Source organism: Pipistrellus kuhlii, unplaced genomic scaffold, assembly GCF_014108245.1.
Source record: "Pipistrellus kuhlii isolate mPipKuh1 unplaced genomic scaffold, mPipKuh1.p scaffold_m20_p_7, whole genome shotgun sequence".
Classification (NCBI taxonomy): domain Eukaryota; kingdom Metazoa; phylum Chordata; class Mammalia; order Chiroptera; family Vespertilionidae; genus Pipistrellus; species Pipistrellus kuhlii.
Window position 1 is genome coordinate 22,600,008 of NW_023425573.1, and position 17,183 is coordinate 22,617,190.

At 42.6% G+C, this 17,183-nt stretch overlaps 1 protein-coding gene across 2 annotated transcripts in view; it reads right to left on the reverse strand.

Moving 5' to 3' along the window:
* COL4A4 (collagen type IV alpha 4 chain) overlaps positions 1 to 17,183 on the reverse strand; it is a 106,978-nt gene that overhangs the window by 66,030 nt on the left and 23,765 nt on the right. For both annotated transcript variants that reach the window (XM_045575351.1, XM_036422016.2), the window contains exons 5-7: positions 2,375 to 2,509; positions 1,311 to 1,355; positions 715 to 831 (exon numbers count right to left, since the gene is read on the reverse strand). In XM_045575351.1, coding sequence (XP_045431307.1) covers positions 715 to 831; positions 1,311 to 1,355; positions 2,375 to 2,509 — 297 coding nt within the window. The remainder of the gene's footprint in view (positions 1 to 714; positions 832 to 1,310; positions 1,356 to 2,374; positions 2,510 to 17,183) is intronic.

The window sequence follows — 17,183 nt, forward strand, 5'->3', positions numbered from 1 at the left end:
TATATCAAACTCCCACAAAAGACATGCAAAGTCAAAGTTGACCCCTCTTGGAAGAGTGCCTGGCTTTGCTTCCAATGGGAGAGACTCCTGGTTTAATGGCACCAGTTCCTTTGAGCAATCAGATTGCAGCCCTTTTCCCCAATAGTTCCAATAGGCAGAGATTTCAGTCGCCCTTTTGAGTAAAAGAGCACCAGTCCTCCAACTATCATAAATGGTTCAAAATCCAGTTGCCATTGTGTTAACTGAGTAAAACTGCATGGAGCACAAACTTCACTGCTAGCTCATGGGTCGGCAGATCACCCCTAAGTGACATGGGAATCATGACCACTGACTGATCACATCACTCCATTCAAAGTCTGATGTCACGGGTTCCTGCACATCTGCTAGTTCACACACACAGGTCTGCAGTGAACCCTGAATGATAAAAAACATAAGCTTTGGTCCTATGACAGCAGCCGGGAGCATCTCAATGGCACATCCATCAGGTCATATCGCTTCCTCCCTTAAAACTGCCCAGAGCTTTCTTATGGCCTGGAAAAGAAAACACAGCCTGTCCTAGGTCCTTCCCACCTCTATCCTCATCCTCCAGCCGCCCCACCTGTTCACCATGCTCCCCCACACTTGTATTAACTGTTTCTTGAGCACACCACGCCTGTTCCTACTGTGGGGCCTTTCACTTAAGATTCCAGTTAGGATGAGCTGTGGGTGTCTTACTGGGGGTCCTTCTGGGCCAGGAGCTCCTCTTTCTCCTGGAAACCCTGGATCACCTCTTGAGCCATTGTAGCCATTCATGCCAGGTTTGCCTCTGAATCCAGGAGGCCCTGGGTGCCCCTACAGGAAACAAAATGATAAATGAAGCACTGTTTTGCAAGAATACTATAAGACAAGGTTTATGCAGCATGGGTACCCAAATTATGGCAATGATGTCTCACATACCACTTAATTTTGTGAAACTTTCGTCCCCATCCATAGTGCTATGTAGCATAGTAAAAATCAATAAGTAAATTGTAATATGTCCTCAATATAAATTCATTCAGTTTGGAGTATTCTGGAGATTTGGGAGGAAACCTTCCTTTAAATTTTAGAAAGACTTTAATGACTAGTAAAGCTCCTCAAAATACCTCTTCTTTCTTTCATGTGGCTTTCATATTAGAAATGAGAGTCTTAAACACACTTCCAAAAGTTAAGACTTGTCAGTAAATAAAAACTGTCATTATGAGTAGGCATGTGCATATATGTTTTTTGAACATATGATTTTAAGGGTTTTGAGGAGTGTTTGGAAAAAGTGGAGAAAATGTAGGGATACTTACAGGTATGCCATCCAAACCTGGAAATCCAGGAACGCCAGTGGGACCCTAAAATTCCAGAAGATAAAACAAAGTTACAAAAGTTACTAAGTGATTAAACTAACAAGTTAATTTCCTCAAAAACCTAAATAAATAATGCTCATTATTTTTAACACTTAGCAGTCATGGTTACATATTTTCACACACACTTAAATGCCAATTTTTAAGAATTAACCTTTCATAAATTTTTTAAAATATATTTTTTATTTATTTCAGAGAGGAAAGAAGAGGGAAAGAGAGATAGAAACATCAATGATGAAAGAGAATCATTGGTTGGCTGCCTCCTGCACATCCACCACTGGGGACCGCCCCAGCAACCCAGACATGGGCCCTCAACCAGAATCGAATTCAGGACTGCTCAGCCCACACGCCAACACTCTATCCACTGAGCCAAACCAGCCAGGTCATATTTTTTATTCTAAGGAAGCCAACTTTGCAGCATTGATTGAAATAAAACATTGAGTGCCCTAAAGCTGAGAATTCAACGTCTCAGAATCTCCCAACCCTGGAGAAGCATACTTTTAAATGTGAGCGCAGGTAATTCACAGGATCGCTTTCTCACACCTGCTCTACACACCTGCTCTACACGATCTCAAATTCTCAACAAGGAAGAAACTATTGTTTTCTTTATCCATTCTACTGCATATTAAACAGTATTTTTAAAGGAATAAGTTCAATCGACATAAATTGATATGCAATGATCTTTTAAGTCACATGGTTAAGTGGTTGAGTTAAAAAAAAAAAAAAAAAAAAAAAAAAAAAAAGACCAGCATGGTACACATAATATCATTTAGGTGTGTTTTTTTTAAAGCCATGAACCGGTACTACTCCCCGCTGGGTGCTGTCGTGCATTTAATTGCAGAGAAAAGATCCAGATAAACAAGCTTCTCTGGAGGGGTTGGGGAAGGGCGGCTGCTAGACTTAATTTATTATAAGGCACAAGTAGGTCCTACTTGTGATTATAACAAGTCTGGCACAGCAGTGCTGGCGGGTGGCTAAGGGCAGCTTTCCCTCAGGAAGAGGCTTACCTTATCTCCTTTATCCCCTGCTGCTCCGGGAGGGCCGCCGACCCCTCTCATCCCTTTCTCTCCTGGAATCCCAGCGGGTCCTGGCGGTCCCAGCGGTCCAATAGGCCCCTGTGGCCCTGGTGGTCCCGGGTGACCCTAAGAAGGAAGATTAAAAAGGGAGGTGGGCCGAAATCGGTTTGGCTCAGTGGTTAGAGTGTCGGCCTGCGGACTGAAAGGTCCCAGGTTCGATTCCGGTCAAGGGCATGTGCCTTGGTTGTGGGCACATCCCCAGTAGAGGGTGTGCAAGAGGCAGCTGATCGATGTTTCTCTCACATCGATGTTTCTAGCTCTCTTTCCTTCTCCCTTCCTCTCTGTAAAATATCAACAAAATATTAAAAAAAAAAAAAGAGTTTCCTATTGGAAGAAAGGAGATTCTTATATAACAAAACAAAACAAAACAAAACAAAACAAAAAGGAGGTGGGTTTATTCTTACGTAGTGTCTTCTAATACAAATATATGACCACTGGGGCTTACAGAAGATTGAAGAATTAGAGAATTAGAGGTTGAGCAAACTCTGATATAGAAACACAAATGATTAACTCGTCACAAAAATAAGAAACAATAACACTGTCTCTTTCAATCTGGATTTAAGCACTACAATAAATCTGAATTGCCTTAGATACATACACTTATCTGTAAATTGATAATAGTTCTTTTATTACTTTCATTTTGTGGATGGCATTTATAAGTCTTGAGCTATTTGGTGAAGCCAGGAACTTAAAAATAATAAAAGTCTTATCACTGTTAAGTTAGTGGTAAAAGTTAGGAGCAGGGAGAAAACTGCCAGGTCTGTTCCTTATGTCAAATGGCTAATGATCCACCTGCCCTATGATGGGGAAACATTTATTTGTAGCTGCTTTCACTTAATTTTTTGTAAGGGTGAAGTAGGCTGTCCGTGTGAGGTTGTATTTCCCCAATCTGACTTTCCATGATCCAAGAGGTCATCTCTTAGTCCAGGGGAAGAAGTTTCCTGAGCTCAGTTCTCCCGGGAACCCACAGCGGGAACACTGCTGGCACAGAGGTGAGCCGCTCCTGCTCCCTGCTGCCCTCGGCACTGTGGGGTGGACAGATCCACCGGATGAATGCTCCGTTACTGCCCCCTACAGACACTGCTCTCTGTCCTGGAGGAAGCAAGCCGGCCTCTCAGGAGCACCCTCCCCTGCCCGGGGACCTGCCCCCTGTCCTGTCCCAGGCTCCCTTCATCATTATATAATAGCTGCTATGTACTGAGCTATCCACAAAACTACTAAAAGCTTAGAATTCTCAAGGAAGTTTAAATGTATAATTATCTGCTAAAAAAATAACAATAAAGTATAAAATGGCCATAAATCATTCAGGGGCATTTTGAGGGCAAATCATTTTACTTTAGATAGTGCAAAACTTCTAAGCTACAGCCTGAAAGTAAGAATAAACAATGACTTCAGCTGGCCTTATCCTGCCGGTGTTCATTAATCTTACTTGGTTACTTAATTAACATAAGTTAAAAGTTCCTGTTTTTCCTAAATGTAAGGCTCAGAAAAGAAAAAACAAAACAAAAAAAACCTGCTTTTTTATTAAGTTTAGAAATTATCTTTTTGTCTTCCATGGAATTTATACAAAAATGCCTACATTATCTTTTGTGAATGCTGTATTATTTAGGAACAACAAAATGCTCATTTGAACAGACAAGGGTAACTGATGAAGAGACAGCCAATTAACTGGCTATAAATCTCTCCAGTGTGTTTCATTTTAGACATGCAAGGCCAAATCCAGTGAGCTACCAGAACTTCAGAGGGGAAAGAAAATAAAGGAGAAGAATGTTGAACGCAGGGTAAGAATAATGGCCCTCCATTCAGTACAGCAAAGAGACCTGACCTGAGAAAGAGAAATAAACCAGCCGCCTGCGTTAAGTTCTTTCTCCCTACCTGCTCCTTCTCCCTGCCCCTGGCTTGCTACATCAACTTCCTTGCATTTCTGAACAAGCTGTTGCTTCATGGTCTGTGGTATCCTGTCCAGAAGTGTTCCTTCTCATCCCTACCCCCAAGTTATCTCAGGGAATGCCCCAGGGAAAAACTCGCCATCTCCTGTCCTCACCCCCACACCCTTCAGAATCCCTTCAGAATCGGATGCCTGTCCAAGATGCCTCTCTAATAACACTTCTCACCTGTTCCTGTGATCATCTCTGTATCCTCATGATGGTAAGAAAGGTAGAGAGCAATATGCCCAGTCGAATGACTGGCTCTCACACATGGTGCCCTGACTTATTTTATTTTATTTTTTAAAATTTTTTATGTTTAATTATTTTTTTTCTTTTTGGTGCTACTTAATGCTTAATAAAATAATACAGACACAGACAATAGTGTGGTGAAGGCCTGAAAGAGGTGGGTGCGGGGTGGGAAGGGTCAATGGGGGGAAAAACAACAGACATCCGTAATACTTTCAACAATAAAGACAAATTTAAAAAATAAAATAATTCGAGCCCACCCCCCACCCCAAGGGAAGTCCCAGTAACTGGGAAGGAGCAGCTTCCTCCTCTTGCTGAAATGCCATCCCCAGGGCTTGGCTGAGAGCCGCTCTGAGAACCTGTGAGGATGGCTCCGCCCCCAGGAGCAGAGCACCGCCCACCTGAGCAAAGGACCCTGAATGCAGTGAAGCTGATGTCCTTCGTTGTTGAATAGGACAGGGGCCTTCCTGTGCCTTAGTGTCAACCATATTAAACTCGTATTAAATAGCAAATACAACCCCTACTTTGCAATTGTAAATATTAGGTCTAGTAAGAATTAATGTCGTTTTCTAATACTTTTTTAAATCGAATTTATTTAAACAATACAACAAAATTTAATCAACAATATAGTTGCCGTTGTTTTCTACTACCTGTGCCCAACGCTCAGGAAGCATTTTAATCCCTCTGTTGTAAAATTCTTGTGATTTTGATGCAAAAAATTCGGTCAATGCATTTTTGAGGCATTCTTCATTATTAACTTTTTTTCCAAGAAGAAAGTTTTGCAAAGAACGAAACAAATGGTAATCGGAAGGGGCAATATCAGGAGAATATGCAGGTTGAGGGAGAACTTCCCATTCCAACTGGCGCAGTTTTTCAGCAGTGATTCTTGCAGTATGCGGTCGTGCGTTATCGTGGTGAAGAATTGCGCCCTTCCGATTAATCAGCGCGGGTTCTTTTTCTCTTAAAGCTTGGGCTAACCTTTCCAATTGGGCACTATACACTGCACTTGTAATGGTTTGGTTAGATTAGGGGTGTCGAACTCAATCAGAGAAGGGGCCAAAATCTAAAATCCAGCCTAAATCGCGGGCTGAATGGTTTACTGAATAGTCATAAACTGTCATTGTGATGGAAACGCAGGAGAGTGCAGTGATGACAGCGCGGTGCGGGCCACATTGCAAGGCCTGTCGGGATGGATTTGGCCCGAGGGCCTTGTGTTTGACACATGTGGGTTAGATGGTAAAAGTTCATAATGAAGAATTCCTTTAAAATTCCACCAAACACACAACATCACTTTTTTCGCATGCAAGTCAGGTTTTGGCGTGGGCTGCGGAGCCTCATTTTTGTCCAACCATTGAAGCAGCCTTTTCAAATTAACATACAGCACCCATTTTTCATCTCCGGTAACAATTTGCTCTAAAAACGGCATACAGTTTTGACGAGAGAGGAGCGAACTGCAAATTGTGACTCTTTGATTACGGTTGTTGTCGGTCAACTCATGAGGAACCCATTTTCCAAACTTTTGGACAAGTGCACGCAATTGATTGGAAATTGTTTTTTGTGAACAATTTAAAGTTGTCGCAAGCTCTTGTTGGGTAATTTGAGGATTTTGCACCAAAAGAGCTTGAAGAGCTTCTTGATCAAAATTGGACACACGGCCTCGACCACTCTTGTCATCTAACGAAAAATTTCCCTCGCGAAATTTCTCACACCAACGCTGGCATTTTCTGGCGCTAACTGCATCTTGACCAAGAGCACTACAGATGTTTTTTGCATCCTCACTTGCTTTTCTTCCTAATTGGGACTCGTAAAGCATGCAGTGCCGAATATGCTCTTCATCCGCCATCTTCTTAGCCCTAGTTTTGCAACAAAAACCAAGCCAAACACAAACTTTTTCAAGCAAAACTTGTTAATTGCACTACACGTGTTTGAAGGTTATGTCAATACAAGTCAACGCCAAGCAAGATTTTAAACGAATGTTTAAAAACGACATTAATTATTACTACTGTAAAACACTACATGCCTACATTTCAACGGACTTTGGAAGACTTCATTGTTTTATATTTAATACTGTGTTTTCATATTAACAGGCATTTTTCTATAGGATAAAAATGTAAAGAAATACATTAAATCTTCTACAACAGCAGGAAACTGTCAGAAACCTGCTCATGAAAATTTCCCCACTACCAATCTTCGAAATACTCACTGCTCATTCACCCAAGTTGTGTAAGTAATTTATCCCCACAGTGGAGAGAATAATCCCATGTCATTCAGTCATATAAAAGGCAGCCGAAACTGGTTTGGCTCAGTGGATAGAGCATCGGCCTGGGGACTGAAAGGTCCCAGGTTGGATTCTGGTCAAGGGCATGTACATTGGTTGCGGGCACATCCCCAGTGGGAGGTGTGCAGGAGGCAGCTGGTCAATGTTTCTCTCTCATCAATGTTTCTAGCTCTTTATCCCTCTCCCTTCCTCTCTGTGGAAAATCAATAAAATATATCTTAATAAATAAATAAATAAATAAATAAATAAATAAATAAAAGGCAGGGAAGGGTGGGTGGGTTGGAAGAGATCAACCAAAGAACTTGTATGCATATATGCAAATCCCATGGACAATAGGGTGGTGAAGGCCTGGGGCGGGGGATTGCAGATGGGCTACTAGGAGTCAATGGGGAAAAAGGGGGAAGTATATAATACTTTCTCAAACACTAAAGATTAAAAGTGAAGTAGCAAACACTAAAAAACAACAATGGCTATGAGTAGTTACTTGAGTTTACTTATTTATTGAACTACTAGAGGCCCAATGCACGAAATTTGTGCTAGAAGCTCAGCCCTCACAGCCCCGGCTCCATCCAGAAGGTCGTCTGGAAGGTAGTTCAGCTGTCCTGTCTAATTAGCATATTATGCTTTTATTATTATAGATAATAGGATTAATTTCAAGATAAACAGGCATAGGTAGCAGACCCAGAACAGGCATTTCCACAACAAAAGAATCATTAAAAAAAAAACACAGAAATTTTTTATCTTTGTAAAAAAAGATTTTAAATAAATATTCTGCTCTTAATGTTTTAGAAAACTGAAGAACAACAAAGTATTGTAATACTTAGAGAAATGGAGTTACATTTATTACGTGCAGGCCCACAGGAAAATGTATCTCAAATTCTGGGCCCTAACATGCAGGAATTCTCCCTATTTGTTTGATTTTTACCTTATTTGTCTCCCAAATATAGAATGTTTCCGGCCCCCTTTTGCAAGTTCTTAAAGAGCCCGTATGTACTGGGGCCTTGAGGCCTCAACCAGAGGCCTGGCCTGGTGCCAGCACTGATAACCTTGACTCGGGAAGGTTAAATTTCCAGAAGCCAAATAGCAGGGTTAAAATTTCAATCAGCAGTTTTCATACAAGATGGATGTTTCACTAACATGCATCCTCTATCCATGAACCATAATGGGATCTACAATGAATTGCTACACAGAATTCAATCCAACACCAAAAAAAAGCATGCCCAGTGGAATGACTGACTCTCACACATGATGCCCTGACTTTTTATTTTTTATATTTATTTATTTATTGGTGCTACTGTGGACCTGGAATGGCCTCTGTGGTTTACTACTTTCAGTGAGAGACAGCGAAGTCAGAGAGCAGATTCACTGCCTCCAGAAACAACAATTGGCTGACAGCTGAGGAAACGGGCATGCCAGGTGAAGCCACCAGGCCACCTTCTCTCTACTCAAAGGCCGGCTGGCACCCAGTCTCAGACCAGATCCCCGCCTCCCCGCTGTGGCTGCAGCAGCTTCAGGCCCGGGGCCAGCTGTACAAATAACAGACAAAGGCCATCCCTTTGTCCAGAGCATTCCTTTAGGATTCTGGCCCATAAGAATGGGCTATGTCAGGTGCTTCTCTCAAGCAGGGCTATGATCAAATGTTTTTTATTTCACAGCTTGGTACAAGAGACCAACCAATAAGAGAATACGTACATTTTTAAAAACCAAAATCTTCAATTAGTCATTTGGGCTGCCACTGATATGCTCATCCCTAGAAATCAAATGCTGTTCTCAAAGGAGGAAGCGGAGGCCCAGAGAGATGAATCAAGTGACTTGAGGCCACTTGGCCATCACTCTTGGAAGCAGAGATTCAAAACCATTTTCTCCAACTTTAAAAGTCCTGCTTCCCTTTTTATTCCAGTTATTATAACCTCCTCTCCTATGAACTCTCCTATCCACCCTGAAACAATAAACACTCAGTACTCATCAATGTCTTATAGCAAGCTTCTTGAGGCCTGGGACCCATGTATGTTATTGCCTGAGCCTTGGCCACTGCCTTGCACAGTAGAAATTCTACACATACACTCATGGAATGCTGAATCAATTCAGACTTTTATAATTAAAATTAACAAAAAAGCATTCAGCAACACCTCTCCTGCTTTTTTCAGGCTTGATGGTTAATTCAACCAGTAAGCCACTAGGTGACACTATAACATTGCTTAAACCCTCTCTTTACTTAAACCCTCTCTATGCGGCCTGGTCACTTACCCAACTGACCTCCAGCTTCATAAATCCAAATCTAGACTTGAGGATTCATGACATCCCCTGAAGTGTGCAAGTCAGCCATACACGACTGTGCCCACAGCTGCTCACACCTCATCAGAGTCCTCCCAGGAGCCTCTGCCACCCACCTAACTGTCCCACATGGAGTCACTTACTCCTTCCCATCAATTCTGCCTTCCAAATATTCCCAATGCCCACCCACTTCCCCCCACCTCCGTGCTCACTCCTAAAGTCCCCATTACCTCCCACCTGTAGCAGACTCCTAACAAGTTCTTCCTAACACGGCTGCCCCTGCACCCACTTACTCTTCAAACAGCAGCCAGAATGACCTTCTTACCACATAAATTCAACCTGCCTCTGCTCTTTCTAAAATCTTCCACAGCCTCCCTCATCATCCAGGATAATCTAGATCCACTTTTCCATCTGCATCTCATGCCACTTGCTACCTCACCTACTCTGATCAAACCTTGGTGGCCACCTTGGGTCCCTCAAACGTGCCAGCCTGTCTTTTTGCCAGGCCTGGACCCGAATAGAGACTATTCTCTCTGCTCACATAGTTGGCAGTGGGTTAAATGGTGGCCACAAAAAAGATAAGTGCTCACGTTGATCCTCAGAACCTGTGACTATTACCTTAGATGCAAAAGAGGTGATAAAGTTAAGGATCTTGAGATAAAGAATTTCCCTCAGATTAGCCAGGTGGGCCCGAAGTGCCAGCATATGAATCCTGATAAGAGGGTTACAGATGGGTTTTGATACAGACACACAGAGGAGAAGGTGGTGGAAAGATGAAGGCAGAGACTGGAGTGACGCAGCCACAAGCTAAGGAATGCTGGCGGCCAACAGAAATGAGAAAAGGCTTGGAAATGATTCTCCTCTATGGCCTGTGGAGTGTGTATGGCAGTGATCTTGCTTTTGGACTTCTGCCCTCTACATCTTGTGAATAAATGCATTTCTATTGTTTTAAGTCATCAAACATGTGGCAATTTGTTAAGAACAACAAGAACTAACAGGACATGCTTCTTCTAGGCTGTTGCTAAGTGACGTCTGATTCCACCCAGCCCAAGCAGAGGTGTTAACCCATAGTTCCCTTGCCCCATCCCACCCCACACATGCTCCTAGCATGACCAAGTTAGGGCACCAAACTGTGCATCCAGGGAAAGAGCAAGGATCTTTGTCTGCCTAGAATGGTGCTGGCCCTCAGCAGGCACCAGAAATAACAGGTGAGGGGTTATTCCCGGTCGGCTCCAAGCTCCAGGCCACAGGCACTTTCTTCTTGACCATCAAGGCCTCCCAGCACACAGATGCCTGGTGCATGTAGAAGGCTCAGGGACTGTTTGCTGAATGAATTACTAATAAGACTGTAGGACAGAGGAGTGAAAATATTAGCACCTTGGAGACATAGCTGTTTTCCCTGTGGATCTCGTCCCAATTTACTGAAAATAGTATTTGAAAGGAGAAATACATTCTTCTTTCCTACAAACTTTGGAATTCAGCTTTTTAACCCATTTACACAGGATTTTCCCTTGCGCTAGCTAGAGAGTGTTCTTAGAGTCGCAGACACTGCTTCCCATTTTGCAACATGGGACACGCCCTGCTTTGGGAGACACCTGTATGTAGCCCCTATTTCTGACCAGCAAGGCCTCCTCCGCTCTGGTAATGACCTTGATCCTCTCGAGTTCAGCAGAGTCCCACATTTGCTGAGCTCTGCGCTGGCCCGGCCCGGGTTCACGCTGGGTCATAGAGCTCCGCAGTCGTTGCTATGGAGTTGAACCCCACGTGAGGAGACCAAAGGCTCGCTGCAAAGCACACTTAATGAGGTGACCGACGGGGCAGACAGTCCGAAACCGACCTTCAGACCCAAACTGCAGCTAGGATTCTGGAGGGAGGTCCTGCACACTTGGCCTGTTTGGAAAATGATGCATTCCACATCACGGACGGCAAATACAAGCTGCTTCTCTACCACAAATGTTGGAGTTAAAGAGAGGGATTCGTCAGTGCCCCGAGAGCCATGTTAGTTGCAGTTATTCTTCCAGGTAGATACCAGCAACTACTGCTCCTGCACCACTGTGATTAGGAAACCAAGTAGCATAAAATGATAGGTATGTCTCCTCCCTCTGCCTCCCGGATTCTCAAGCCCAGTTCAAAAATACTTACTCAGGCACCTGCAAAATAAATAAATAAATAAATAAATAAATAGAAAATCCCACAACTAAAGATTTATTCTATAAAATATATATATATATATATATATATATATATATATATATATATATTCTTTTCAGTTTTTCATTCTCCAAAAATCAATGTAAACAACTCCTAAGTCAAAGTTATAAACTGGCAGCTGACAGGCTGAGTTCTACTGGGACACTTGTTAATTGTTAGGCACTGTTCTTTTAAAAATATGTTTTTATTCCTTTTAAAGAGGGAAAGTGAGGATAGAGAAAGAGAAACATCAATGAGAGAGAAACATTGATTGGCTGCCTCCTGCATGCTCTTTACTGGAGATTGAGCCCACAGCCCAGGCATGTGCCCTGACCAGGAATCAAACTGGTGGTGACCTCTTGGTTCATGGACCGATGTTCAACCACTGAACCACTCTAGTTGGGCAAGCACTATTTGTTTTGTTTTGTTTTGTTTTGTTTTGAATTCTGATGCCTTTATATGACAAATGTATGTCCAACTCCTCATGGTCCCCACCCACTTGCTGTGCCCCAATGGCATTGGGTCTGTCACAGACCAAGTCTGTATTTGAGAGGAGAAATATATTTTTCTCATATCCAAGTGGCAAACCAAATCTGCCAACTTCTCAGTTGTAACTGGAACTTGCTTACATCATTGACTACATGAGCTTTAGGACATTAAAAAAAATGCTCTGAACCATTTATCAGGCTGAACTGGAGTCCAGCTGTGTGGGTGATACTCAGTTCTAGAACTTTGTGTGCAAATAAGGTAATTTTTAAAAGTTAAAAATTATTAAAATGTTCCAATTTTTATCATGAAATGCAGGCTCTTAGAAGTGTGAGGAATAAGTGAGTGGGATTCAGAGAAAAATACTTGGATATTTTTCAGTGATATGAAATCCCCCAAGGAAAGCCTGAATTATTAATATGTGATTTTTATTTTCATACCAAAAATAACTAAGACAGGTCTTGACTTTTAAGCCATTTGACCTTCTTATACGTAAAGCCACTAAATTATAAAGTTGTATTGTTGCTGTACTTTTTGAGTAGAAAACAATGTGGATATATTTTATTTTAGGAAAAAACTGCAGACGGTGTCTTTATTATCATGCTAGCCATAAAGCAGAACTTCTAAAAGGTTGCATCCTAGCCTATAAAAACATGTGATTTTTTTCCCTGCAAGGAGATAACCATCCAAACACATGAACATTTTCTCCCTTGAAACTGATCATGAATAATTTAAAAATCTGCCCAACACCACCTCATCACATCCTTCAAGAGGGATTACCTCGGAGTTTGGAGAGATGCTATGACTGTCACAAAATATTTGGGGAAGCTAATTAAGCAGCTGTTATATATGAGAAGCCATGGCCCTATCGTAGCACCATCGGCTGCTAGAGCTGCGAGAAACAGGACCAGCCCTGTGATTCAAACCCTTATTTTCCAGGTAAGAGCCCAAGCCTGAAAGAGACGACCTCAGACTCTAGTTCTTCCTGGCATGCTACTGAACCCTTAGAAGGTCCGAGTGCAGCATGTTTGTGGTCATATTTGTTGCTGCTGCACCAAGTGCTTATTACTGGCCCTACCTGAAATTCACAAGGGAATTTGAAATATGTGTGATGACTCACTTAATAACAGATGTAGGTGCTGTGGGGCGAGGAAGACCGGGGGAGAGATTCCCCGCTAATTCCATTCCCCTTCCCTTGGATATGGCAGGTGTCCACACATCCACACTGCAGCCCAGCCACCAGCTTGGGACCTTGAACTCTATCCAAGCTAGAGTCTGAATTTTAATTTACTGACTTATATATATTAACTACCTTCTAGGTGCCACCTAATATGATCATCTCAAAGAAGTACCAAAAAATTACCTCCCCCACCCTGTTATCAAAGGGGAAAAACAAAAGTAGGCAACTATGGCCAGGAGGCAGCATAAGCATGTAATGTGTCCACATGATCACCTTTGTGAAGTATGATCACGCGTTGCAAGCTAATCAAGAGGGTCAGATACATCCACACGTAAACTCAAACAGAGCCACATTCAGGTATGAGAAGTGAAGGAAAGCATGTGCCCCAACCTCCCAAGGAGCATCCACACTGGCTGGACCAGGCAGGAGGCTTGTGGGGATGGCATCTCCACTGAGTTCCTTTGGGTAGGGCAGGAAAGATAGATTCAGACTGGACATGGAAAGGGCAGACAAATAGGAATGTTCTGGTAATGTTCAAGGGAGGGTAAGGGGCCTGACTGACACACTAGAGAAGATCAGGGGGAAGCAGTAATGATTACTGATGAAACACTTACTGAGGCCAGACTCGGCCTCCAGCCATACATTGGTGACACTGAACTTCATTCTGGTGGGATTGGGGAGCTGCCTTTGGACATGTCCCAGCTCCAGGTCAAACTCAAGCTTCAGTGCCCAGCTAAAACCCTAACCTCAGTCATTGCAGAGCAGGGCAACCTGGCTTCCCACAATGGCTTTAGACAGAGACAGCAGTTTTGATCTGGGGCTTGAACAAACTCCTCTTTCAGGCAGTAAGCCAAAAGAGTACATAGTCTTTCTTAGGAATGCCTGGCTAAGCTACTAATGGTTGCCTCGAACCGAGGCTCACACCTCCAGAATTCGGTGTATTTCTATTTTTATAGCTCACCTTCAGCTATAAATGTGGCACAAGAGATGGTATGCTAGTTGGTTGGCTGCTGAGGACTTGGGAAGTCCGTCTCCCAAACCACCTCCAGTTGCGCACTAGTCACGCTCCCAGATTCCCAGCTGGTAGACTCCCCAGCAACTTGCAGCCTCCTCATGGGACCATCTGTCTCAGGAAGGCCAGAGATTGGCCAGTGTTCCGCACACAGTAATCCCTGACCACCCAGAACCAGGGACTCCGACAGCAGCCTGCGCTGGGAGCCCTCCTAACCATGGGCTGATGATTGTGTTATAAGACACACAGTAGACCCTCAACATGTGCAATTACTTGTGACTATTGAAGAGCCCGAGAAAACTGAGAAAAAGGGAGCCACGGTGTAAATATGAAAAAAACTAAGGCTTGGGCAGCTTGAAGTGTCCATCTGAGCTCACAAAGTTATGACTAGAACTGATGTTTGAACCATTGTGTAATCATCTTCTCCTTGATCCTGGGGCAAATGCTAGGGTGGAACCAGACACCAGGTGTGTATCCTGCTTCTTCCCCATACACGTAAGTATTTAAAACTCTTAGAAACTCTGTTCCTTGTATTGACAAATAGAAATATTATTGCAGTGGCCTTACAAGCTGTTGCAGGATCGGGGCAGGTCCCTCAACCTTAGCACTATTGGCATTTGGGGACAGAAAGTCCTTGGTGTGTGGTAGAATACTGAGCAGAACACCTGGCTTCCACCCACTAGAACCAGTAGCCCCTCTTCCCCCCAGTTGTGTCAACCAAAAAATGTTTCTAGCCGATTTGCTCAGTGGATAGAGCATCAGCTTGCGGACTGAAAGGTCCCAGGTTTGATACTGGTCAAGGGCATGCACCTTGGTTGTGGGCACATCCCCAGTAGGGGGTGTGCAAGAGGCAGCTGATCGATGTTTCTCTCTCATCGATGTTTCTAGCTTTCTATCCCTCTCTCTGTAAAAACTCAATAAAATATATATTTTTTAAAATGTCTCTAAATGTTGCCAAAGTCTCTGATAAAACAACTCTCAGCCTCATTAAATCGGAGGACCACACCAAGCTGTCTTTATCCAAGCAACTGGTCTTCTCTGTTGAGTGGTACCCCATCCTCTTCCTGCGACAGAGCTGATCAATCCATATTTCTAGGCGGGTCTAAAGCTCAAAAAATCTTCAAATTTGATGCACTGATTTATTTTCTTTTTCATTTATACATTCTTAATATGTTTATTATTTATAATAACCTCACAAAAGCCAGGCTTTTTATCCTAAATAATGTGCATGTTTACATGAAAAAGGCTAAAGCATTTCTTAGATTGCTAGTTTTTAGTGTCCCTACTTTTAATTACGCAACCTGTAATGGGCGCGTACTCTTTCACTAGGACGTGTCAGTACGTCACGCCCAGAGGATGTAATTTCATATTATTATTATTTTTTTATTTATACTTAATTAAAATAAATGATATATATATATATTTTTAATTTATTTATATATAAAGCACCAAGGAAAATACAAAATTATAAAAAAATAGAAAAGAATACCAACAAAAAAATGGAAACATCAAATTAAAAAATTATAAATTTTATAAACAATTATAAAGATTACAAAAAATAGCCAAAACTGGTTTGGCTCAGTGGATAGAGTGTCAGCCTACAGACTGAAAGGTCCCAGGTATGATTCCGGTCAAGGGCATGTACCTTGGTTGCGGGCACATCCCCAGTAGGGGGTATGCAAGAGGCAGCTGATCGATGATTCTTTCTCATAGATGTTTCTAATTCTCTATCCCTCTCTCTTCCTCTCTGTGAAAAATCAATAAAATATATTTTAAAAAAAGATTACAAAAAATATATACCGTCCCTCTCAGGGCACAACATATATTTCCAAGACGTATTCATATGTCCTACCCTTTCTCGATATTGTTTATGTTTGACATATTTATAGGTCCCGCTCAGTTAACAGGTTTAAAAAGGGAACTCCCCGGTTAATAGGTTAAAAAATTGAGAAATAATTGACATCTAATATAATATTGGTTTCAGGTATATAGCATAATGATTTGATATTTGCGATCATCACAATAAGTCTAGTTAATAGCCATCACCACACATAGCTACCAATTTTTTTTCTTGTGATGACAATCTTTAAGATCTACTTCCTTAGAAACTTTCAAATGCCGAGAACAGTGTTAATAACTACAGTCACTACATTGCACATTACAGGGGCAATCAGGCCAGCAGGGGAAGGCAGTTAGGGGTGACCAGGCTGACAGAGGAGAGCAGTTGGGGGGAACCAGACCAGCAGAGAAGAGCAGATGAAAGGGACCATGCCTGCAAGAGAGGGAGGATGGGGGTGATCAGGCTTCAGAGGAGGGCAGTTAAGGGTGAGTGGACCAGCAGGGGAGGACAGTTGCAGAAAACTCCGGCCTGCAGGGGAGGACAGTTGGGGGACCACGCCAGCAGGGGAGCAGTTAGGCATTGATCAGGCTGGCAGGCAGAAGCATTTAGGGGCAATCAGGCAGACTGGCATGCAAGCAGTTGGGAGCCAGCAGTCCTGGATTGTGAGAGGGATGTCCCAGTTTGGAGAGGGTGGAGGCTGGGTTAAGGGACACACATACACACCCGTGCAATAATTTCATGTACCGGGCCTCTAGTTATAAAAATAATGAGGCAGATGTAAGGTACAGCATAGGGAATATAGCCAATAATATTGTAAAAACTATGTATGGTGCCAGGTGCATTCTAGACTTATTGAGGAGATCACTTCATAAATGTCTAACTGTTATGCTGTAAACCTGTAACTGATATGTTATATGTCAGTTGTAATGAAAAATTAAAAATTGTATCATAAAGTGGCTTGAAAACGCTCATGATAAATCCCAATCACTGAAATCTTTGAAGTACTGAAGAAGAAACTAAATAGCTTAAAAAAAGATTTTCCCCAAGCTCAGTAAGGCAGCTGATGGACAAAGGAACCCCATACACATTGCACACCTACCATGTGTGCAGATAAACAGATGCTGTTGGAGGAACATACAGCCCCTTCTCTCAAGACAGTAATATTTCAGTCCCTATCGACTGATCTTTACCGAATCGTGCTTTCAGAGCTTCATGCACAGCCCCATAGGATCGACTCAGACATGTTTCAACAGAATCATTGCTCTGCCTCAAACACTGTCCAAAGCTTCTGAAACACACTCTTTCC